This window comes from Python bivittatus, unplaced genomic scaffold (assembly GCF_059951505.1).
Source record: "Python bivittatus isolate LINGU-HERP-01145 unplaced genomic scaffold, Pbiv_v1 ctg000480_np1212, whole genome shotgun sequence".
Taxonomy (NCBI): Eukaryota; Metazoa; Chordata; class Lepidosauria; order Squamata; family Pythonidae; genus Python; species Python bivittatus.
This window is the reverse complement of record NW_028277075.1, coordinates 57,731,122-57,757,335: the sequence shown is the minus strand read 5'-3', so window position 1 is coordinate 57,757,335 and position 26,214 is coordinate 57,731,122. Positions and strand designations below refer to the sequence as shown.

General features: G+C 36.8%; 1 protein-coding gene across 16 annotated transcripts in view; it reads left to right on the top strand.

The window, feature by feature from the left end:
• The window catches only part of SOX6 (SRY-box transcription factor 6), a 469,019-nt gene that overhangs the window by 357,019 nt on the left and 85,786 nt on the right, over nt 1-26,214 (top strand). For all 16 annotated transcript variants that reach the window (XM_088145996.1, XM_088145997.1, XM_025162930.2 and 13 more), the window contains one exon: nt 6,822-6,901. In XM_088145996.1, coding sequence (XP_088002122.1) covers nt 6,822-6,901 — 80 coding nt within the window. The remainder of the gene's footprint in view (nt 1-6,821; nt 6,902-26,214) is intronic.

Genomic DNA, 26,214 nt, shown 5'->3' with positions numbered 1-26,214 from the left:
CTTGTCTGATAATTGAAGCTTCATAAATGAAAACTAATGGAGAAGATTTCTCTGAATACACCTCTAAAACAGCACACTGATATTCTGAAAATGTATTTTAGAAATATGTAAATAATGGATGTCAAAATTTTCCAATGGCAAACACTGAGTTTATAGTATTAATTTTATGCCAGATACTTAATGAGGCCATATATTCAAATTTGTTGTTATTTCAAATAGCAACATATTTCAGTTCAGTTTCATCATCTGAGATGCATCACTAAGCATTCAGAGTCCAGGACAGATTATTGCCATCAAGCATTATTGAAACTATCCAGAGAAGTTTTGTTTTGACAATGTAATAGTTCACAAAGCCTTGATTTAAATTTATACCAATTGATAGTATATCTAGAAAGGGTTCCATATTAATTAATTAATAAAGTCAAATAATTGTAATGGTTTGGATAACTCAGTTTTATCTGTAAATACCAACATAGCATTTGATGTTATATTACTTATCTGCATGAGTCAAGTAATTAATCCCAATACTTTGCTTACAAACTAAATGCTCCAATCACAAATCAAATCAAATCTCCACATATGTAAAGGATACAACTCCTAGTGTTTCCTTGAAGGTTGGATTTTTCGGAGTTGTAAAGTTAAAAGTTGAAAAACGTGGTGGTTTTGTTAGTTAATAGTGTTCCATGTCTCAAAAACTGCTATACAATCCTTTATTTAAATTCAGAGATATTTGGGATCAAATGTGTCCATCCCGTCCCCTTATATGAGACAGATAAAATATATTTTGGAATCCCAAGATAATAAATATCAATCATGTAAGTGAGAACAGATTTTGAAAGTTATCCCAGTATGATATAATATAGTTTTCAACATAGCAATTGCTAATTGAAAAATCTGGGCCTCATAAATCAATTTGTGTATTTACAGCATATATTGTATTAATTAAAATGTTAAGTTATTGTGTAACTTAAATTACTGTTGTATCTTTTGATCCATGTGCATTTGACAGTTTTCCAAGGACTTGCTGATAGAGAGGTCTTATTTAAATGAGATACATATAGTACAGCTGCTACAAAGCCAACATTTATCTGAGCAAATCAAGCTATTGCTTATTGGATAATGTGACTCTTTTATAGCATAGTAAAAGCTGTAAAGTGAATGGTATGACCTCTTTGGTCAATGCTAATCCATGACAGTTTACTGTTAATTTAGTGAAGTGTAGGCATCATGTTATGTGTATAAAATATGAGAGCTGATCTAATTGTAAGTGACTGGTATGCTAGAAAATCCCTGATTCAAATATCAGTCAGCACAGTAATCCTAAATGGTCTTAAAAAGGAAGACAGAAGCTATATGATCTAGGTGGTTTTCCTACCAACCTAGCCCTATTGTGCTATGATGTGATAATAATGTGTGATATAATATATATAGTAAATACCTCACAGCAAGATAATAACCTATGGTCAGATTGCATTATTTATTTATACATACATTGATTGAATAAAATAAAATGTAACATTTTAAAATATAGAATTGATATTGACTCTTAGCAACCACTTAGATTTTCTTCATGATATTCGGTCCCTAACCTGGTCCTTCAGTTCTTCCAACAGTGCATCCATGACCACTATAACTGAGTCTATGCACCTTGCTGCTGGTCTTCCTCCTCTTCTCTATCCTTCCATCTTTCCTAGCATCAGAAAAAGATGGCTAGGTGTTCACATAATATGCCCGAAGCACAATAATTTGAGAGTGATAATTTGTGTCTTGAGTGAGAATTCTGGGTTGATTTGTTTGATGATTCATTTGTTTGTTTCCTTGGCTGTTCATGGTATTCTGAGGAGTTTTCTCCAACACCAAATTTCAAAATACTCTTCCTATCCAGCTTATTCAAAGCCCAACTTTCATTTCCATAAAATGTCTATTGCCTGCACTATTCTGATCTTTGTAGGTATAGGCCCATCATGGTATCTGAGCAATTTTTCCAAGGTCTTCATCACTACTTTACCAAGTGCTAATCTTTGGTGTATTGACTGTTTGTTCTTTTACTATTGATGGTTGATCCTAAAAGACAGAACCTTTTTTGCTGCAATTCCCACCTAGAATAGTCATATAAAGTTTACTTTAGAGACCAACTAAATTTGTCTATCAGTTTTCCCCATCTGCAATATGGAGAGAGTGTTATGGATTTAGCTTACACAGTTGTAAGATCTATTTTTTAAAAAAATCAAGACTTCATTCCAATATGACCCCATCTCTAAATTTTAAGCATCTTTGAAAGTCTCAAAAACTCTAGGAGGATGATTTGGGATTTGAACCCAATGAATATTCATGGCACAGGATTCCTTTTAAATCTCTTTCAGTAACCCATCAAAAATTGATCATGATGAGAATCCATAGATAAGGCTCCACTCCACTAAAATTACATACATAAATTGTAACCTTACTAAATTATATTGAATGGGCTGTAGGCAAATTACTTCATGCTACCGTTTCTGATAGCAATGCCCAATTAGCCTTTCTTTTTAGCTAGAAGTTTTTGTTATATCCTATTAACAAAAGGAGCTGTTAAAGGAGTTAAGAGTTCTTTGTAGTCTCAAATGACAGTCTGGGTCAAATGTGCAAACTTCTGTTGCTTTCTACAGGACTTAATTTGAGCAAACTGAATTTTATGCAAACTACCTATGAAACACACAGACAGGCTTGATTAGCCTAGGACTGTCTTTGCAGTAATGTATCTTCATCTGCCTTGAAATGGCTTAGAAAATATTAGGATTGTACCCTAACAACACAATTCAGTTGAGATTTTTAAGAGATAGTCTGTAGATGATAGTGTGGGTAAACTATGGAAGTATGTACCTTCTGAAGCCTGTACTTGAAAGTTATGAACTGCATATGGATTTTCTACTATTTCAGACTGTGGAAGATTCATAATGTACAGAACAACTTTAATGTTCAAAACAAGGAAACCTTGCTTTATTTGGAATTCAGATCGAAGTATTGAAAGCATTGGCTGCCTACACCTTTTTAATAAGTATCGTGCATATTGACAAGTAAAACAGAAGTTGATACATCATTTTGTATCTTAGAGTTACCAATGACTATAAAAACAATAAAAGAACCAATATAATCAACAGATAAGCTTAGAAGGCTAGTTTGCAAAACAAAGAATGAAGGGTGGGGGGTTTTTTTGTCTTCCTTGAACCATTCTCCCACTAATCAAGCTAGCATACACCGATACCTACAATCAACTTGTTCTGACTTGTTTTGTCTGCCTTTATAAAATTAAAGAAGAATAAGATCCTCACGCAAGCATTCCAAATCCAAAAACAAATTTGAAAAAAAAATTGCTACAACATGTTGAGTGATAGATTGCTAAGATAGCTACTAAGAAACTCCTGGATCCATTTTTTTTGCTCAGAAAATTATAATGGAAAATATGCAACTTCTGTTTTTTAACTTTCTCCCCCTTCCTTGTTGTTAGCCCCTTCCTCACCTTCCTCCAAGAACATGTGCTTGCTCCAGTTTTACTATTGTCAGCAAAACATTCCATTGGTATGAAGTGTCCTGCTTTGTTCTCCGGATAATGCTATTATACAATGCAGTAGGATTATATTAACCATATACTGCTCATTTTAGAATACTCAGATTTAATCCTAGAAAGGATAACTTTCTGATTAAAAGGTTGGGGAGGAGTGGAAGACACACGGAGTAATGAAATTAAGTTTCCATCAGCATAAGGAAAGCTATAGCAGGTGACCCAAAGAACACTGTCAGCGGTGGCAGAGACCCTAATAACATACACTCTCACACACCCATATCTCAAGCTACTTCAAACCTGGAAGCATGACAGCTGTGAAAAAGGAGTGCCAAGAGGGAGAAGTTATATATATACACACACACACATGCAAGATAGGAAATGCTTTAGTACATATTAATACAAATAAAGCAACTAATATTGAATTTACCAAAAAAAAAAAAAAAAAAAAGGGAAACAGTGGAGGGGGTTATGGCATGGAATGCAAATGAATTATTCATTATATTTAAAGAAAGATTGCCTTGGAAATGTTTGGTAATGCACTCCCTGCGTATATTTAAATGCTTATTGTTTTTCCGTTTAAAGCAACATTAAATCAATATTTTCACGACAGTTTCTTTTTCTAAATGCTTATTGCCAGAGAAACATTATTTAACTTTTGATGAGTATGCTTTATATTCAAAAAATATTTAGTTTTCAAAGAAGATAAGCCAAATTATCTAACCATAAAAAGACAAGAGTTTTATACCATGAAGAAACAATTTAGTTTAGTGGGGGGGTTTCTGTTTGTTTTAAACCTACTGCAGACAAAAATCAACCTTATAGAAAAGGAGGAATAAGATTAGATTTTATGAATGTTATAAACTCCATAGGACACCAGCACAATGTAGGTTAGGAAAGCATTGTAGCAGTGCTCCATAGGCAATCAGAAGCCAATTGTTAGTGGACTGTGTACAAGCCCATACTGTGCTCAATGATCTGATGAGGTATTATGGATATGATGCAGAGAGACCTTGTGGATTAGAACCTCACCATTTGTTTGAAAAGTGAAAGCAACTTAACATTTACACTGAGCTTGTCTGAAGAGTGGCTGCTCTTTGGATGGTAAGCTGAAGAGAAAGTTTTTTCTTTACTGCTTTATTGCTTTTGGGAATTGATTGTATACTTGAGAATTGAGCTGGGGTGGAGAACTAAATGTATATGTGCACAGGGGAACTCACCATTCCCAGATTGCATTATCTTAAATCTTCTACACCACACCTATGTGATTAATTCTGTGTGTAATGTGGAAAAGTGTATGCAAAACAAGTACATTATTATAAAACTTTAAAAAAATGGTAGAGGAATAGCTTATTAAAATATAGCCTGGAGATAGTTTGTAACACTGGCTTTAAATAAGAAAGCATCGTTAAAGCATGATTATTGTGCAATGTATCAATCACTTTAAAAATGTATATTTCAGGTTCCACTTCTGCTTACTCCCCACCCTGATTTCTACTTTCAGCTTCAAACTAGGATGCTGAAGTGCTGCAGAATGTAGTTATAATGTGAACATACATTACGTAATCCCATTCACACAGGCCGAAACCTCCTATATTAGACATTTCTTATTTTAGGAGCAACTGTATAATAATAATATGAAATTACAGCACTACCAAAAACTAAAATAATGGGGGATAAATAATGATCCCTATATTTAACATACAACCAGCTTTCTAATAATGTGAGACTCTATAATAATGTCTCTCTCAGCCCAACTCACCTCACAGGGTTGTTGTTGTGGGGAAAATAGGAGGAGTAAAGAGTATTAGGTATGTTTGCTACCTTGAGTTAGTTATGAAAATAATAAAGGCTGGTTAAAAAAAGTCTAAAAAAAAAAGTGAGAATGGGACAATCAGCATTGCAGTTGACAACAGAGGAAAGTTTGGGAAGTGTGGAGCAGAGGATAGCAATGTGAGCAAATCTTACAGTCCAGTTAGAATGCCTATATTAACAGAGTTAAGAGTTTCCCTGGCTTGCAGCGATATCTTTAATCGATATGAGGGACCACGATAGGTAATCCTCTCTTGGCTTGCCCCAAGGCAAAACCCAGAACAGTGCCCTTTTTCCGAGAGGAGAGGCAGAGGCAGCAATTTGGTCAGCTGAAAAACGATGTTTGGTGTATTGAGAGGTGACCTGCTTCTTCTGGTTTCCAAGATAAGAGGGTTTGGCTTGTGGAAGAAGAGTGACTGGTCAGAAGTCAGAGGTAGGAAGTGAAGAAAATCAAGGTGGAGATCTGTTTGAGGGAAACTTTGCTCACAGTCATGTGAGTTCTGAAATTTTACTCAAATCCATAATAGTGATGATCCCATAATATGAAATGTGTTCCTTGTTACTTGATTTTCTGTGTGATGACTCCAAGTTGAATATGGAGAAAATGAGATCTTTATCCTATTTACAATCCAGGATTCACTATATTCTTGAATGCATCATTTCCAAGTATCACTTAAATTTTAGATATTCTGCTTTTAAGCATGAACATATTTTGCCTTTAAACATAAACATCACAAAATGGATTAATAATATGTCAAGCTTGATCACAGAGGTATACTTAAAGTAGTGGTCAGCCATGAAGCATTATCCTCTGTTAACAGCACATGGGATCTATAGATACTTTTTAAAATTATTATATATATATATATATATATTTGGTGGGAAGAACCCTGGCACCATCACACAAAATTATGCCATAATGCCCAGCGCCTGAAAAAATTGCCAATCTGTGCTACATTGCCTCATGCATACCAGGAAAATGGGAGAACTACGCTGAAAAGATCTAAGTAATATTCCTTAGAAGAATATACTGCTGAGCATAATAATTTATTGAAATCAAGCAACGTCCTCTTACTGATCTGTTAGTCCAAATAAGTGCAGCCAAAGAAGTTTCAAATGGAGTGATGCTCATAATCTGCAAGACTGGGCCTTTGTGCATTTCTTTGTGTCACGGATCGTTTGAAAAATTTCTGAACACGCAATTATTTTTCAATGCTGCTATGTGATCTTTAATAAGTGTGAGCATGCTTGGGTCTCAGCACTGCATTTTATGTTTTGCCAGTTTGCCTACTAGCAATCTGCTGAGCAGAACTTCCAAGGTAGAGGTGCAAGTCTGTGCCCAGCAATCCCCTTTTGTTTTTGCAGATGTTTAGGCTTAAAGCGGTGTTCTGGAGCTCAGGCTCTGTTGGTACTTGCACACTGCTATTCTCTGCTCATTGTCTGAACCTGTGTGCATTGTTCTCCTTGACAGGTGATAACTATCCTGTGCAGTTCATTCCATCAACAATGGCAGCTGCTGCTGCTTCTGGACTCAGCCCTTTACAGCTCCAGGTATGTGCCAGAATTAAAATATGTGGGCTCAAAGCCAGTACTTTAGTGGAAAACTGCTAACCAGCTGTATGCTAAGTAATGGCTTGAATGTTAAGTAATTTTTTAAGCACGGCCCCAGAAGGATTAACACCTTATGTACTAAATATGCTGCAAACAGATCAGCATGTGTCAAGGTTGATGCTGGGAAATGCAGCCAACTTTGTATTTTTATCAATTACCTTAATAATTTCCAGCACAAGCCAGTCTATGGTTTAAGCACTTTTAAGCCCATTGATTCGGTGGGAGAATTAAGCAGTCATTTAACTCTTTTCTTTTACTGAAAGGTGTTTCAGAGGTACTTAAGTTGTGCTGGATTGTGTTTTGTGTGTGTGTAGAGAGAGGATGGGAGAAGCAAGTAGCTCTTATTGGAAGCTAGGTTCAGAACATTTTATTTCTCTTAAGCTTTTTCCAGATGTAGCCTGTTTAGCTTTTGCTCCTCATAGTGGGTTCTGAAAAATGTCTATTTCTCCTTCTTTGGGGCTTTGTGATGACTGTTTCCTAAACTGCACACTTGCAGCTTCTGTATTTATGGAATCTCAGTCTTTCCATGCGTTAAGTTGGTTGGATGCCAGCAGCCATCAGGAGTCTGAGTTTGGTCCCTTGCTAGGTCATTTATTTATTTTTGTCATAGGGGGAACTAAATGTTGTGTGAAAATGATTTATATTCCAATTTATTATATAGCCTTTTAATATTCCCCAAGAAAAGGCACAATAGTGTCAAATAATGAAGTAGCAGTCAAAAGCTTATAAAGTGGGTGTGTTTAGCAATCACATTAGAGGTTTACCTCTTGGTTATTTAAATGATGTAGCTAATGCCTCTTGTAACTGTTATCAACCAAAATTATAGTAGTAGTAGTTTGGTAGTGGCAAAATTGCTGCAGTACAGCAAATAGATTTACTTAATTGTCAGCTTTTGTTGGGTTACAGAATACTTTATATCACAATAAAAAGGGCAGTCTTAGTGGTTTCAGAATTTTTTTTAAGATCCTGATTAGTGATAAGGAGAAATGGGCTCAGCTACCATTTTTAGTGCAGAATTACCTAATATTGTACTTCGGATGGAATCTAGGAAATAAAAGAGAAGCAGCATTTGTAATGTATAGTTTTCCACTTTTAGAAATGATTCCAAAATCCATATAGTAAGGAAAAATATAATCAAGAATACAAATATCAGAAAATAATTACAAGAATGTCAAGGAAAAATGGATGCAGTTAAGTTTAAACATTTTCATGTAAACATCCAAACCTGCCAGAGAAAAGGGGCATTTGAATTTAAGACTAGAGATAAGAGAAACTGAGAAAAAAACAGTTTACAGGCTTCCTATTATAAGTCAGTTCTGTTTCTGATGGGATCATGTATGGTGGTTGTTGAACATTTTGGGACTAGGAGAGAATGACTGAAGGTTCCACCTGTTTTTTGCACAACGGTTCCCTAGCTACATTTGGATGCTTGATCTACCACTTTCAATTGGAAATTTTTGAGGATAGCAACAAATAATGAAATGGGTATCCTGTTGTATGTTTTAGGTCTATATAAAAAGGGTATTTCCTTGTTCAGTTCTCCCCCCACCTTCCAAAGTTGTTTGCATCTTTCTTCCTTTTCTTTCTGAGGAGGCTGAGATTTTATAGCAGCTAAGGGCAAGAGATCATGATACATTTTCCTGGAATTCCCTCTACAAAGGGAGGGCTGCTGTTTTCTACTGGGATATCACTCTTTTGTGATTGTGAGGGCTCTTAAAAGATGAACAAAACCATATTTTGCTACTAATAATATAGATTATGAATTATACATTACCTTGTTCCTTTTCAGAGCCTAGGACTTGTGTAAGATTTAAACTTTGTCTAAGAAAAGCCTAATTTCAGTCTGGCAACTTTTGCTTATATACAGTATCTATAATGGCTACCTGGATGTCTCAGTTTGATTAGAGAATCCTTGCTCTTGAGTTGTAAGAACAATTCTTAGGCATCAAAACCTAACTCTTAGCTGAACCTGTTCCTAAAATGATTCTTAATCCAGAGCTATTTCTGTGAGATACACTGTCAAAGACTTGCTAAACTGGAACTGCTGATCATATCTTATTTTCTTCATTTGAAAGACTCTACTTCCCCAATAGGGATTGCATAGCACATATCGTGAGGCTATGTCTAAGAAGAATTGAAGCAACACACAGGCCCAATCACGGTTATTCTTTATGAAGAAATTGCTAAGATTGCTTATGGAACTCTTCCTAACAGCTACAGGTCTTTCAAAACTATATGAGTTACAGTGAGCCAAAAGGCATTACTAACACAGAGCATCCTCTAGCACACATAACGATGTCCTTGAGCATGGTAGACAACTTGGTGCTTTCCAGATATTGTGGTTTACAGCTCCGAGAAGTTTCATTATATCCAATGGCAAGGGGTGGTGAACTGTAATCCAAAGTATCTGGAAAGCCTAAGCTTTTTCAGAGTCTAAAGTTAAGCAATCTTTTGCCATATATCCTAAAGAAGAGAAATGTGTGGTCCACTAAGTAATTAGAAAACTATTATCTGCAAGCAGGTGCTCTAGGAAGCATGGCCATGGTGAGCTATCCTGGGAGTTGTAATTCATCAATTTCATTAACTGAGTTGTCCAGAATATTGTATGATCTAGATCATGTTCTGGATGGCAGTATACTGAATTCTATTAAGTACAATTCCTAATTAAAATAGTCACAAAGAGAGCTATTGTCTAATCTGCGAGCCATTCAAGACAGCAGAAGAGTGACTCTTTTAAAGGCTTTCGTCCATTTTGCTTCTCAGAACCAACAGCTGTGGAGAAAATTAGTTTGTGATTATCCATTTTAAATATATGGGATTAAAGACAGAACAGAAAATTATATGAGTCCAATGTACCTGTCTTTCTCATAGTGATCCTTTTGATTATTTTACTACTCTCACAAGACCAGGACTTCCAAAAGTGCAGACATTCAATCCTTAAAAGGAAAGGGATTTGGAAAAAGAATAAACATTAAACTTGAATTAGTAATAAAGGGATAAAACTCTAACAATCCTGTGACTACTTTCAGTGTTGAGTAACCAGATGGGGCTCATTCTGACACACTGTCTCTTCCTCCCATCAGTGTTTGAATTAACTAATTAATGCATACTAGTATATGGTGAAAAGGATCAGTTATATACCCAGTGCAATAATACAATATCCCACCCCTTTCTAGTAAAACATCCTCACTTGAAATCCTTAGTTTGATAAAGTTCATGTGCAAGTTAGATAAAAGTTACCCAACTTTTAAAGAGGATTTTAAAGAACGGTATTAGAAAAATCATCAATGTATGCCGCTTGGCTTAGAAAGGCTGAGCTGCATTGTATCTTTTTTGAGAGCTTTGTGTCATTTCTTCTTCTATCCCTCAAAGCAAAACAAAAAGGAAGCAATGATGTGGATGTGTATACATTTATATAAGGCGGGGGTTGGGGGGAGAGAAGGAAAAGAAAAGATGCAATTATGTTAACGGGATTTGTCCTAAACAAAATGCTCTTTAGAGGGGAGGGTGAAAGAGCAAGCCAACCTATGGCTTCTCCTTTTTCCCTTATGCTTCCTGAGTAATTTGTCCTTCAAAGTTTATCACGTATAACATTAATGAGCCTTGGCAACTCTTAGCTGTGGTTGCAGCTGTACGCTGAAAGTTTTTATCATCAATGAAATTAAACAACAACCGCCACAAAACCCTGTGCAGCCTGCTCCTTTATTGTCTTGCTCTTCTCTGCTCTTCGCTGTGCACAGAGTAACGACCTTTTGTTATACCGCAGGGTGCAGATCCAAAGTATTGCTGAAGCATTGCAGTGCCTGCCTCAGGGGTACAATATTAGCGGTATGAAGGCCAAAGAATGCTATTTTTAGTTGAACAGTTTGGCAGATGGAGGCAAGAATACTCATATATCTGAAGGTTGAGGGTTTGAACCATTAATTTTGATAATGTATTTAACCCTGGGAACAATCAGAAACTGTAACTCTAAGGTTGCAATGCTTTTGACCTTTAGAGAACAGAGGGCACTCGGTACAGTAAACAATATATTACATTTCTACTTATTCTAATTCTCTCACACATATAAATTTCAGGACAGGGTTGACATTTGCTTTCCTCAGCTATTTTCGTGCAGGCCCTTAAAGTAAGTAGAGAAGAATGTGCAGGAGAGAGGGCCGCTGTAATGTGACAGTCATGTAAATATGGCCTTTAAATAGCTAAGGCATTAAATGTAGCCTTTTATGAAGAAATATTATTCTCAAGAACCAGCATCTCAGTGACTTATTTGTTCCTCCTCCCACCGCCCCCCCCCCGTGAAAAAGTTGGTATATGAGCCGTGTCTCTTTAGGCATTTCCTGTATATTGCTGCAAGCTTAAAGCTGTTTTTATTGGGGTTAATGCTATGCAATAGGCTATCCTAGAGAAAATGCAATTTGGTTTGGCCTCAGTCCTTCATTGTGTAAATGGGTTATACCTGTTTGTGGCTTTGTGAAATGGGACACACTCCGCTACAGCAAATACAGCAGTTAGATATCACACAGCTTAAGTATTCCTAATTAAAGTATCTCCATGTGTCAGCATATTGGTAATGTTTTATTTTAATCCATTTATTTTGTTTATGAAACACTGACATATGTTTAGATTGTGAAATATATGAGCCTTAAAAATCACTTTATTGAAGAAAATTAATTCCTACAATGCTGTCTGGGTAATGTGTTCACTCACCCAGTCAGTCACTGGCGGGCCTGCCACTCTTAATGTTGCTTAGACACACTTTAACAGTTTTATCTGACATAACATTTCTCTGATGCAGCCAGCAATAATAATTTCCCCACACAAATGCTAAACAGGGGTTTCCTTTATTTTTATTTGCAATCCAGTAAAGAATTGGGGTTTGGGGAGAAGGTGGAAAAAGAGATGGGAAGACTGCATAAAAGATTCAAGTAAGACCAATCAAAATTAAAACCAGCTTCTTACCTTTTCAAAGTTTGACACTGCAATTTGTTTGTCAGCAGGTAGATTTTCAGGTCAATGCTGTGAGTGACTGACTGTCAGCAGGAATTCCAACAAGACAAGTAATTTCACTTAGTGTATTAGTGACAGATTGCTCACTTCTTCGTATCACTAGAGAAAATAAACTTAATATTGTTACAGGCACAGTTTCTGTCTTCATTAGCCTTATACTGTAGAATCATTCTGCCTAGCGCGCTCTCTCTCTCTCTCTCTCTCTCAAAACAAAAACAAAAAACCACTAGATGAGCATATTTTTCTATTATTTTAAACCAAATATTTCTGCTTATACTATCTCTGTTAAAATGAATATTTTTGCCAAGATTACCACTGTAAAAGACAGTCTGCTTGAATAAGTCTGTCCAAGTCAAATACAATTTCAAATAGATTTGTTTCAGAAACGCACAGTTTAGTTCAGAGAGAATTTGCAGAATATTTCATTTTTGAATGATTATCTCTTTGGATTCAGTCCAGTAAAAGTGAGACTGGCTTGGCTGTGAGTCACTTAAGTTTCATTTAGCTTCAGTGGGTCTATCTTTGATTTAGATCATTGACATCAGTGGCAGTTAGAGATGGAACCGGTTCTTCAGGGCCACCAGGCACAGTGTTCTTTTCCAAATGTATCTTGGAGATATTTCTTGCCCCTACACTTGTATGCTGAGCAGCAAAAGAGATGATCAGAAGTTAATTGTGCTGGAGCAGAAGGTTGAACAAGGAGTAGTAATATGAAGCTGGAATAAGCCTGAGTTAAGGACTGAGTTTATTTGTTTCTCTTCCCTTCCCTTCAAATAATGGTTTAGTAGACTTGTTTGACCAGAGTTAATTTTAAATCATTATCTCTCATTTGTAGAATCAAGCCAACTTTCATAGAGAATTAGGTGAAAATATGTTAATGTGTTGCTTGGCTTTGCTCAGCCTCATCCTTGGTGTGATAAGCAATAATGTCAGGTTAATGTCTGAAGCTTATCTTTCTGTTAGGTTAGTGCTTTAAGTCATCATAATTAAGATTTTCTGACTGCATGGCTTCATACCAATCCGTGGGGCCTGGAGGGACACAGTAGATTGAGTAACCCACATGGCTATTTTCCTGCAATAAATATGAGTACCTTGTGTGGAAAATTACTTACTTTTTTAGGGACTGTTTCCATACTCCCACATGAGCAATAATTCTTCAAGTGGAAATCATGAAACTGCTTTCTAGATGTGACCTAGACAATAGTGGGATTGTGAGTGGCTGTACGTAATTCTAGATCCTGGACTGGGCTTTTTCCAGTTCAAGATTACTGAATGGAATTATTGGTCTTAAAATTTAAGATGAACGTTATTCCCAAACCAAAACAAAGGTTTGATATTGAGCTAAGACAAAAAGAAAGTTTACCAGGCAATGATAGAAGTTTAGGATTTTCATATTTATACAGCTTGCCAGTTACAAGAACTAAGGCTGCAGACTCTGATTCCCTTGTATCTCAAAAGAGGGTTCTAATAGCTTACTACATCAAACCTCCTTCAAGCCCAAAGACATTGACAATGTATAACATTGCTAGTTCCTTTTGCAAATTTTGAGTCTAGCAAATTTAAAAATAATTAATGTTGATCTTAGCTTTGAATCTAACAGGTGGAATTTAAGTATTTCTGTACTACAAAATAAAGTAGTTAACAAATTGGTTCTTCTGTTAACCTTTTATTAGCGGAAAAATTAATTGGGTATAATGTGAACAATGATGTTTACAAAATCATTGTAGAAAAAGACTGCAAACATCATTATGAATCAATAGTATGCTGAGGATCTGATATTGTTTATGAAATAATTGTAGTAATATTAATAATTGACCACAATAGTTGTAAATGAGTAGTGAGGTACATTCTATCTGACTTTAGTGTGAATACATGATAGTCTGTGATAGTGAAAGAACTGGCATTATGTGAGTGTCAAGGCATTTAGAAAATTAAGAGTGAAAAGGCTCTTGACTATGTAATACACTTAAATAATTGTCCAGTCCTTGTCCAGTCCAGTGTGTTTTAAAAACTCTGGAAGTCTTTGCTTGCACCTCACATTTCTCCTGCCAGTGAGTGTCCAGATTAACCCCCCAAGGAATTCCCTTCATGGAGTTCCTTTACATTCCTGTTCCAGATGCCTTACAGACTTTTTGAACTTTTCTGCTTGTGAACTTTTCAAGAACAGCATACCTAAAAGAGCATAAAAAAAAAATCTGCTGTATACGAAGCAGAATATTTAAAACTTAAGGCTGTTCAAATGCACAATCATTTAGTAAGATCAGAATATAGTTATTTGAACTTGAATCCTTGAAGCCTGCACCAAAAGAATAATTTCCACATTTTGAAGATCTTAGCTAAGGAGACATTTAGAGCTTGCATGTTGCCATTGGCTTTCCCCTTCCTTTTGTTTTCAGCTGTTCTACTCACATGCTACCTTAGAGCTGTTCCCACAGAGCATGTACATTTTAAGATAATTTTGTTGTCATTGCAGTGGGTCCTGAAAGGACCGATGTGCCTGCAGAACACCCTATAAAGCCTTTTCAGTCCTAGTTATAATCATAAAATTGAAGTTAATCAACTAAGTATATAAATGCCCAATAAGTAAATAAATGCCATGAAAATTTAAATTCCAAATAACAAATTCTGTAGACACGCAAGGAAAATCTAGGCTGCTTAAACTGATTCCAGGGAGAGACGTCCACCTTGATAAGCAATCAAATTGAGAGAGTTTAATTGTAAGGTGAGAGCATTGGTATGTATGTGACAACGGGGTGACCTGGTTTATCATTGAAAGAGTCAGAAGTTCTTGGTTCATTGAGATATCTCAGTGAGACATAAAGACTGATGAAACTGATGTCAAAACAGCTATTCCCAATTCATTTGTTTCCTCCAGTATTTGTGGGACAACCTTCTCCCATGTAAGCCTCCCAATATTAAGATGAGTAAAAAAAGTTTTATTGAGGCAAGACAGAGGTGCTCTTGTCCAGCTGAAAGATTCAGGTTGGTTGGCAGCTGTGATTAATTTAGTCTTGAATTTGGATGTCCAGGTTTTGGCAAGGGCTGTTTGCATAGCTCAGGCAATGCGCCAATTTTATCTGTTCCTGGAGATAGCACATTTACATATTATATTTGGACCTGGTGATACATAGTTTAGCTACATTCCATTGGACTACTGTAATGCACTCTGTGTAGGGCTTTTTTTAAAAAAGTGTTTGGAAAATTCAGCTGATCCAGAAGGCTGTAGCCAGACAGTTAGAAAGAACATGTGACTCCCTTGTTAAAACAACTTCAGTGGCCACCACTCTATTTCTAGACACAATTAAAAGTGCTGGTTATGATTTATAAAGCCATGTACAACTTGGGAACAAGCTATTTGGAAAAACCATATTTTCCCATGTGAGTCTGCCTGGGTTTTAAGTTCCTCAGAAAGATTCTTTTCTCTGTCACACAACTATCGGAGACACATTTGATAGTAACTTGAAAGAGGGCCTTCTCAATAACTTCTCCCAGATTGAAAATCTTTGCCAAGAGAAATCAGATTAGCTTGGCTCTCCTTCTGCTGGCAAAGATGCGTTTGTTCAGACAGGCTTTTGGTGTTTTAGCTAATTAGTCGCTGAAGTGTTTTCATCTGAGTCTTTGTTACATTTTAATATTTTTACGATGCCTTCATTATTTTAATCTTTTATTTTTACTGATACCTATCCTGAGTGATGTTTTTGGTGGAAAAATGCAAGTAAGCTAGTTCATTAAAGAAATCCAAAATAACACTAACTTAATAAATGCATAGCTATATATAAAAAATGATAATAGTTAAAATGGAAAAATGTGGTTTTAAGTAAAAAAAAAAAATACTGATGTTGACAAATTCCAGAAAGAGAATAATGGAAATCCGTAACAAGTTCAATGTTCTTATTCTCATTAATATCCTATTGAATTGAATGACACCTAAGAAGAAACAAAACTAATTGGCAGATCATCTGTGCTACTTTGTTATCTATACTTAGCTACCTATTCATTGAATGGGTAAAAGGCTGCCCGTGAATTACTTTGAAAACTGAAGGTACTAGAAAACATAAGTTAACCTTTTAATTTTAAAGTACTATGTTTGCTTTTCCTGTTTTGATTTTGAAAAATTTCTTAACATTCTTTATATTGGGGTAAGGTCTATTGAATGTAATGGAGTAAGATGAAGACTACACTATGCATTTTCAGGAGGTAAAGTCTACTGAATGATTTTCAGAATGGAATTATTTGAAAGTTGAAATTGTACTCCATGTTTGATTGCCTAGTTTAGAAACAATGTAGGCCACATTTTCCCTTGATATTTTATTCTCTCTGTCTCACAAATGCTACACTTTACATATAATGTGTTTACCTATCAGGTGACACTGCAACCTCAGTGGGGAAAAGCTTTTTTTAATGATATGTTAATTGAATGGGATGCTAGAATGGCTCTTTTTCCCAGAAGTGCCCCAGCTGAGTGATAAAGCTTCTCCTGATCAGTAGAGCCAGCATATATTTATAATATCCCTATCTGCTGTCTTCAATTCCTGCTAGTGAAAAAATACCACAGCGATTGCAAACTATCTTATAAATTAGAGCCAATAGCTATAGAAATATAGACATAGATAAATATATTATGAATATCAAATCTGCATCTCTGGTGCTCTCAGATTTTATGTACATTAACATATTTTCCTCTGTATTTGCAACTGAACTGATATGTTATCAGAGAATCTAATTTCATTTTCTTAGTTTTCACTAGCAAGATGCTTAGCATTCCAGAAAAGCAAAAAAAAAATTTTTTTTTTTTTTTAACTCTGTTGTTCTTGTGGCCACCAAATAAAACCATAAGCCTAACTCTAACCCTCAGACTTGGTCAGGGCTTGATTTGAGATTTGAATTTATTGTAAGTGGAAATTTAGAGATCTGAGCTGTAGTAAAGTGACAGGAAGTACAAATTCAGGGCTTGCGAAGGTAAGTCCAACCTGTTTCCCTGAAGAGTTGCTAGAGAAGAAGTGGAAATTGAGGGATGAAATTGAGGAGGCAAAGAACAGAAAACTCTGTAAAGAGAAAACAATATCAAGCAGGCCTAGTGTTTTCATGAGGTAAAGGAAATAGAAAAGAAAAATCCAAGCAGGGAATTTTTGACCATGATGTGCAAAAGGATAGATGTAACACCTCAGCCCTCTGCTACAATGAACTCATGTATCCATGTTTCACTATCCCTAAATACTTTTCTCATATGCTTGCATCCTTACAAAGGAGGGTACTCACACTGGCATGCTTAGAGCTTGTCCAGAGCACTTATTTGTGTGTTCAGATACTGAAGCTGAGATGGTTGCACAAATACTCTTGAAATACCCTATCTGCCACTATTGGAGGAAGGAGTTAATTTCTCCTCTAACTGTAAATTACTGGGACTGGCTCGAACAGCAGTTTTGTGCTTCTTATTAAATGAGCGAGATCACAAAGTTTTTAGGAAGGTGGCTAAATTCTGTGCAATAGCAATAGCAGTGAGAAACAGGCTACTGCAACCCAGTGTGCCAATTGTGCACTGCAAAGGGTGCTACATGAGGGGCACAAGGGGTGCTAGTTGCCCATTAAAAAAAAAAAGATCAAAAGCTGGGCAGCATGGCTATATAGAAAGAGACTGAGGGAAGGAAATACAATATTTTGAATATTTTTTAAAAGATGTTTTTTGCGGGTGTGAAGCTCTAAGTGGAATTCTGTACAAGGGTCCCTGGACAGAAACCATCATCTCTGAATATGATACAGGTGAGCTTAAGTTCTGTTGTAAACAGGCTTTTTATCCCAGATACTTAGTACTGTAACATGGTTTTCTTTCTCTTTTTGGTCTATGACTGTAAATTCTTTAATAATAAAAAGGGGGATATTAAATTTGGCTTAACCAGTTTAAGTAACTAAAATGTTTCTACCACCGTGTAACACAGAATATGCCATGAGGAACTGACAGTGGGAATAATCGCAGGGGAGAGACAGGCCAGGGAGGGTGCAGACGAGGAGGATACATGGAAGGAAATGCATGCTATGAAGCTGCGCTTATTTTAACCTTTAGAAAGATTTTGTTAAAATGTGAAGAAGCAAGCAGTAAGATTATAAACTTTTAACTAGATGTGAGCAATACAAATAACAATACTTTGAACTCATTTAGGATAGCAACTCTGATCGATCACTTCCAAAGCACTGTACTAGGCTTTAGCGTATCCCCTCTGAAACACATGTAAGTATTGTCATTACTATGCCCATTTTATAAATGATTTGTGGAAATTGGCAGCTTGTCTAAGGTCACTGATTGAGCCTGTCTGAAGAATTGTTGACTTCCTATTCAGATATATTTTAGATTCTGCCTTTTCTCATGCCCCTTAACAGCCTTTTTCTTTTCTTGCAGATGAAAGGGGAGGGGATGGTTCCTAGTAATTTTAAAGCTCTTAAGCAACTTAACTGAAAGGCACTATAAACACATAAAAGAAGCATATGGTCACTCAGTTTAATGTTTGTTGCGTACAGAACACGAGCCTTTCAAACCATTTATATGCGGAGTCTGTTTTTAATCTTACCATTCCAAATCCCTCATCTGGGGTGACAAGGAACGTTAACCAACACTAATTAATAAAGCAAGTGGATCGGCATGCTAAGATATAGTAAACATTATGTGTGTGTGGTTTTTTTATTAGAACAATGGTGGGAAGGTGACATTTCTGAGTATTTCTTTCTTTGCAAGAGGATCTCTTTTTTAAAAAAAAAAATAGGCAGCATATGCAGTCAGTTGAAAAGTTGTTTTGCTTTTAGGAAAACAATGGGAGAACAGGAGGAGATTAGAAAGCATTCTGCATACCACTTCATAAAACCCACGTGAAATGGGGGCAATTTCCATACTTCAGTTCCATCCGATTTCTATTCCCTAGCTTGCACCTTGGTCTCGGTGTAGTCAGCATGTTGAATGCCAGGAGCTGAAACAGCTGTTAGGCCATACTGGAAGGAAGCAGCATGATGCATCAGGACCTGGCTCTTCCTCTTGACATCTGGATGCTACTGGATTGTGAAGGCTGCCTTAGGCCAAGAGGCTGTGGGAGCCTTGCGGCTGTGAGTATAGGGTCTTTGCTGCTCTTTAAGTGATTAGGGCACTGAAGCAGCGATAATGCTGAATTATCGCTTGATTGCTTTCTTCCAAGGGATCTTGGGAGAAAGAGATAGTCAAGGTGGAGTATTTACAGGAAAGTCATGATCACAAAGACAAGGCTAATTGCTGTGTGTTTAAAATAAAACCTTTCGACTTGTCTTAATCCTCAGATAGTTTTGGACATGCAGGGGGTGGGGGAGGGAAATAGACTCAGATCCCTTTTTTATTTCTTTTTCCTAAAAAAGTGCTAAACAAAATATTGATAGAGAAAAGCCAGCTATTCTCATTTGAAAGCATTAGGGTGAAGCAGAAGAAAAGACAAATTTCAGCTAGTTTTCAATATTGTAGTCTAGACCAAATGACAAACAGACAGCAAAATATGACAATAGGATAGTGAAAGTATATTGATATTTGCACCAACAGGAGACAAACTAAAATGTAGAAGTTTTAACAGTGGCAGAAAGATACCCAAATACATTGGGCACTGATTTATTTTACAGGTTCACTTTATCAAATGGAAACAGGACTGCAGCTGAAGAAAAACTATCAGCAGCCACACTTTTCTTTTTGATGAGTATTATTTAAAAAATCATTTGCAAAATAAAATATTATTTAAAAATGAAACAGGGAAAATTGTATTTTCCACCCTGCCACACTCTTCTATATATAATGCATTAAGAACAATATGTAATTAAAAATGGTCTCCCTGACAGATTTTCCCCCCAGTTTGAATAATAGTGATTCTGTATTGAAGACCAATTTGTGGCTCTCAGTTAACCTCTACTATTCTAAGGGGGTTATATTTAATTAACACTGACTAAAGGCCTGACCTAAGAGGCAACTGAAAATGATTGAACTGCAGTTTCATAGCCAGAGTCTAGTCAGCTGGGAGAGTAGTTGGGGGGAAAATTAGAAACCACCATTTACTGAAAAATTCCTTCCAACTAAGCTGTATTTCAATGGGCCATTTAATGCTCAGATGGACAAAGGTATTACTTCAGTCATTGAGTTGTATCAAACCCCTTCTCAGAGGCCCTGTTTAAAAAACTCTACAGGAAAAGCAGTATTCACAGCAGAGCAACACTCAGTCTGTTGGAAAAAAAGAAAAAAAAGTGAAATGAGGTGAGACGTAGCGACCAAGTAACTCTGTACTTTCGCCTCATCCTCAAGAGGGTTTCATAAGAGATCTGCAGTTCTGATTTTAGGACCATCATATTCAACACAATGTTGCCTCACCTTCCATTCCCTCACTTATTATTTTGTCTCTTTCCATATGAAGCTAGGTCTGTATCCTGCATTTTCTTCAAATTCAACAGAATGGAAACATTAGGAATTTATCTTAGTAGTATTTAATAAATTCTAGTTGATGAGAACAATCAATACTTCTTTAAAGGAATTTGCCATCTTCCATATGTAGATACTGGTGTGATTATATAATGCTCAGGCTTTGGAAATGTTCCTGTCTGAACTTTATATTGTTAGAACTCAATTTAAATCTTTCCACATATTTTCTCTAACTTTCTTTTTTTTCATTTGGCTGGTCCACAAAGGCTTTAGCTTAACTTGAAACAGAATATTTGGACATTTGCTCATTGTAGCCTAAGCTACTTGCCACCCTTGCTGCTGCTGGCTTTTTTTAAGCTGACTTCAGAAATTCCAGTTCAAATTGCTGTGGGTTGGCGATGGATTGGACTGGCGCTCAGGCCGGACCAGAGCCAGCGCAGGACCTGATTGGTCATTCTCCTGCTTCTTGCCTTTCCCATCCGTGCAGGGAAGTTAAGCATTACTGAATGGCCGTGGTGTGAGTGGGACTTCCTGTACCTGCCTTTTCTTTTTAGGCATTGGTCCCATCTCAGTAATAGCCCGTGTTTGCTTCCTCTCATGGATACCATCTTGAATTCTGCCGTTTTAACTTTATGCAGTCTCCTTTTTCTGTCCTTTGTCCTGGCTTTTTATTTTTTAACATCATACCAGTGCTGCTGCACTGAGGTGAGGCATCATCATCATCAATTCAAAGAAGTGGCTAATATACTTGCTGGAGTGTCCCTTCTTTTCAGTCCCCTTGGAACCCTTGCAAGTAGTAGCAGCTGTTTTCAGGAGTTTGATGCAGTGTTCTTATCTAGATGTTTTTCTTTATAACATGTAGAACCAAGGCAGGGTGGGTGGGAGAGGAAGGGGTAGTCTAGAGCAGTGTTTCTCAATCTTGGCAGCTTGAAGATATGTGGACTTCAACTCCCAGAATTCCCCAGCCAGAAGTCCACACATCTTCAAGCCGCCAAGGTTGAGAAACACTGGTTTAGAGAGAAATGGAAAGGATTGCTAGGAATCATGAGCACTGAATGCCAGAGGAGCTTTTACAAAGACAGGGAAGTCACCGTTTAGCCATCCTTAGGTCAACTGCGAGATTCATATAAGTACTGATTTTAAACATTTGAAGTTGTACATTTAAGATAGATAGATAGATAGATAGATAGATAGATAGATAGATAGATAGATAGATAGATAGATAGATAGATAAGGAAAAGGAAGCAAAGATTCAAGAGCCCAGAAAGAAATGCCTGCACAAGCCAGTGACTAGCTGAGCGGAGGGGCATGACAAGCCATGCAGACTATCACAGTGGAGCTGTTATCTAAATTGGAATGGAACTCTTGAAACAATTTTCATTGAAGGGCTTAAGGCAGCTTGAGCAGAAAAACACTACTTTTGAATCATAGCTGGAAAACAGGTTGTTTTTCTAATGGGTTAGGAGTGGGAAGAGGAGGATGTTGTCCATTCCTGCACTCCAGAAAAGGTGGATGACCTGTACTTGTGATGGCTAAGCAGGATATATGGATATTCCCTTTATGACTATGATTTATTAATTTGCATTTTCACACCACCCTTTCTGTTGAAAAAGCACAAGGTTCTGAACAACAAATAGATAAGTATATACAAACTTCAAAATGTTCAGGTAAATTATTTTCCATTGTATTCTTTCTCTTCATAAACTCAGGACTTCTTTGCTCTTCCCTCTTCTTTTCCTCTGCATATTGCTAAAGTTGTATCCAGAACAGCTTATTTGTTCCTGGTCATTGAAGGATAACTATACTTTTTTGGACAGCCCTTTACATTCAGCTCAGTCACAAGAAGATAAAATGCCCTCTGCATTTGAATGTCTCAACTTTTTGTGCAGTGTATTCAAAGGTTAAATAGCATGATTAATATTCAGAGGTTAACTAGCACGTTCTAGCAAATAACTGATAGTTGTTATAGATAGTATATTGAAGGGGATTTAGGTACATGTATCTCAGAAAGTTCAGTAGGCAACAGGGTTACCTTCACAAACTAAGACTTGCAGAACTGAATTGATTTTCTGCAAGTGGTAATTTCCATCCCTAAGATCTACAAAAATATGCAGTTTTGTTGACGGACTGCAGTTTGCTAAATCTAGTAACAGTCACTCTGAGGGAATCTGGCTCCAATTTTCACAGATCTACTTGCTGTTATTTCCATAATTCTGTTTCCATAATTTCCATAATTCTGTTATGGAAATGGTCTTTGTTCACTTTAGAGTAAGTGGATAATATTTTGGCCATAAGAATCCCAAGTGGCACAGATAGGACCACAAATGCATGTACACCTATTACACGCACACAAACAAAAATGCTATATCTTTGGCTTCTCTGATTCCTTTCTGGTGTTTTTTGCTCCTCCACCCCTTAAGTCCTCTGTCTCAGTCAAAGGAATTTGTGCAATTTTATTTTCCGTTCCTTCTGATCTTCTTTCTGTTCTACATTGCTTTAATTGTTTGCTTCCTTATTTCTGTCCTTTCCTTATCATTCTCTCTTCTGGCTTCCTGAGTACAGGTAGTCTTCACTTAGTGATCGTTTGTTTAATGATGGTTCAAAGTTATGACGGCCTTGGAAAAAGTGATTTACGATCTGTACAAGCACTTACAACTGTCACAAACTGTCACACCACCCCCTGTGGTCATGTGATTGTGATTTGCGACCTTTTTAATGGCAATTATTAAGCAAATCACATGGTCGTTAAGCAAACTCTGGCAAAAATGTCCATTGATTGGGGAAGCTGGATTCCCTTAATGACCATGTGATTTGCTTAATGACCACATGATTTGCTTAATGACTGTGGTGATTCGCTTTAATGACTATCATAAAAATGGTCGTAAAATTGGGTCCAGTCACGTGGTGACTCTCTTAATGACCACCCCACTTAACAACCAATTTTTCAGTCCCTTTTGTGGTAGTTAAGCAAAGACTACCTGTAGATTTTCTCAGCAAGATGTCTCATTGGGGGGTGAGATAGTAAATTGGGATTGGGGCCAGAGGAGTGAAATGTACCAGAGGAGGGCTGTATAGGACACAGATTGCACATCTTTACTTAGAGTATCATACTATAATGTGACCAAACCTTAGGATTTTTTTTTAAAAAAAGAGTAATTTCAAACAAATAGTTTTCCACATTGTAGAGTATACACATTTCTTGTCAATTTTAATACATTACAGTAAATAAATGCCATTGAGGGTGCAACTTTCTAGAATTTAACAATTGTCATAAAACAACTGTTTTATTTCAGATGCAAAGTGAATTCTATTCATGTAAAGGCAGCCACTATGTGCCAAATTCTTGTGATAGCTGCAGTGTCTGGCAGCTATTTATGGTTTATCCAAGTGGATAAGTGTACTTTTGTGGGTGTGCTTTTGATTTTATAGTAAACTGGTTGTGAACAGGTAATTCAAGAAAGTTATATTTAAACATTGTAATTGAATCTGTCCTATGTAATTTGGCTGTTCTCAGGGAGCACAATACCCCTCAATTTACTCTGTCAAAGTTGCAGTTCAGAAAAATAAGTGTCAAAGCCCACTGTTGAAGATCACCCTGTGTACATGAGCCATAAAAGTGCTGCTCTCATTTATTCAGTGGCTACGGATGAAGTGGTTCTGATGCTCTTTTACCCACAGTCCTTCCACATTCATTTCGAGGGACGCAAACCCCATTGGGCAGGCAGAACTAGCTCTGGGAAAACCACCTGTATGAGACTGAACGTGTAACTCTGTCAGTTGCCGTGTAAAATGATGGCGTTGTATAGTTAGTATCTTTGCATCTGTACAATTATGGATCAAAGCAGTATATCCTGTAACCTTTCATGTGAAGAAATAATTGCAGTTTTATTAACCCAAATTAATAACTGTAAAGGTAGAAAGTCCCATGTCCATTACCCTCTTTTTATGATACTTCAAAAGAAAACTAGAAGAAAGCAGTATCCTGAAACGCATTCTTGCCCCTTACTGTTCTATTGCAAAAGTATGAAAAGCTATATGAAGGAGAAGTATAGTGGTACGTCTACTTACGAATGCCCCTACTTACGAATTTTTCGAGATACGACCGGCTCCGGCCCCAAAAATTTACCTCTACTTACGAACTCGCCTCGACTTAGGAACCGGATCCGCAGCCATTTTCCGCCCATTCCACGTGGTCCGCAGCCATTTTCCGCCCGTTCCACGTGGTTTGCGGCCATTTTTCCGCCCATGCCACGTGGTCCGCAGCTGTTTTTCCGCCCGTGCCATGTGGTCTGCGGCCGTTTTTCTGCCCATTCCATGTGGTCTGTGGCCATTTTCCGCCCATTCCACGTGGTCCGCGGCCATTTTTCCGCCCCTGACACGTGGTCCATGGCCATTTTTCTGCCCTGCCACGTGGTCAGCGGCCATTTTTCTTCCCCTGACGTGTGGTCCGCGGACGCCGGAATGGATTAACGGTAATTACATTGAACCTTATGGGAAAATTTACTTCGACTTGCGACCAACTCGACTTGCGATCAGAGTCACGGAATGGATTAAGTTTGTAAGTAGAGGTACCACTGTATTTGTTATTCAATCACAATATATCTGCAAGAAGTACTGCACTACATATTATCTGGGGAAAGGGTGGTAATATCCTAGAGTTATTTGAGGAATTTGTTCCTGGCTAATTCTGATATGTGGCATTATGCCTGAAACATCTGGGTTAGTTAGAAATAGTATACAGTATTTTAACTCCACCAACTCTGATTCAGACTGACCTGATCCAGACTTCTCAGACTGACATACAGGTCAGAATATAGCCATCATCAGAATTTGTACATTTAATATTCTGCTGCAATTTATGGTTAAAAGTCTAGCTGGACAGTTAATATATGTGATTCTTCTTGCATCAAAAGGGAGAAAATGAGGAAGAGAAATTCATGTGTGATTGAATCTCTATCTAATTTCTGTTATTACTTGTGTGATGGAAAGGAGGCGATTGTACCTTCTTCTCCTCATTCTGAATGAAAGGACACCATGCAATAGTTACATTTCTTCGTAGTACTTTGAGTAAGCTGTGCACTTACATATTTTTTGTAGGCTTACACAAAGGGCAGGACATATTAACTGTAGAAGTCAGTTCCAAAGGTGATATAACTTACACATTTTTGCTGATATCTGTGGTAATGGAATAGATACGATACTTTCAAAACCTAGCAGGTTGTTGTTATGATTTAAAAAGTTACTACCAAATAAGTCATTTAAAAAAAAAAATGCCAACAAAATGGAAAATCCAATCTCTCCCCTTATAAATTCACCAATTAATTCATCTTTATAAATGGATAAGGATATTAAAAGGGGTGATTTTATTTCCTGCTTTTAGGATTTTCACATGAATAGCTAGCCCACATTTGATCCCTAGAAAAGTCTGAAATTGCTTGACATTTATGTACAAGTGTATCATCACAGAAATGTATATATTGTATGTCTCAGTCAGGACTTCAAAGTCATTCCAGAATGCTGCTGTAATTAACTTTAATTCCAGAACAAACTATGTTTGCATCATTTAAGGAAAATGTAGGTGCAAGATCTTTGCATTTATTTATTTATCAAATTTATATGCCCCCCCATCTCACTAGAAGTGACTCTAGGCAGTGTACAGCAATTAAATAAAACAATAAATATATAAAAACAATCATTATTAAAAAATATAAAACAGTCATTATTAAAAAATCTAAAAAAATACAAACCATCAGGTACAGGAGAGAGTAAATTAAGCACAACGATAGACCCATCTTAGAATATCACCAGTCCCCTGGGACCCCGAGGCCTGATGGCA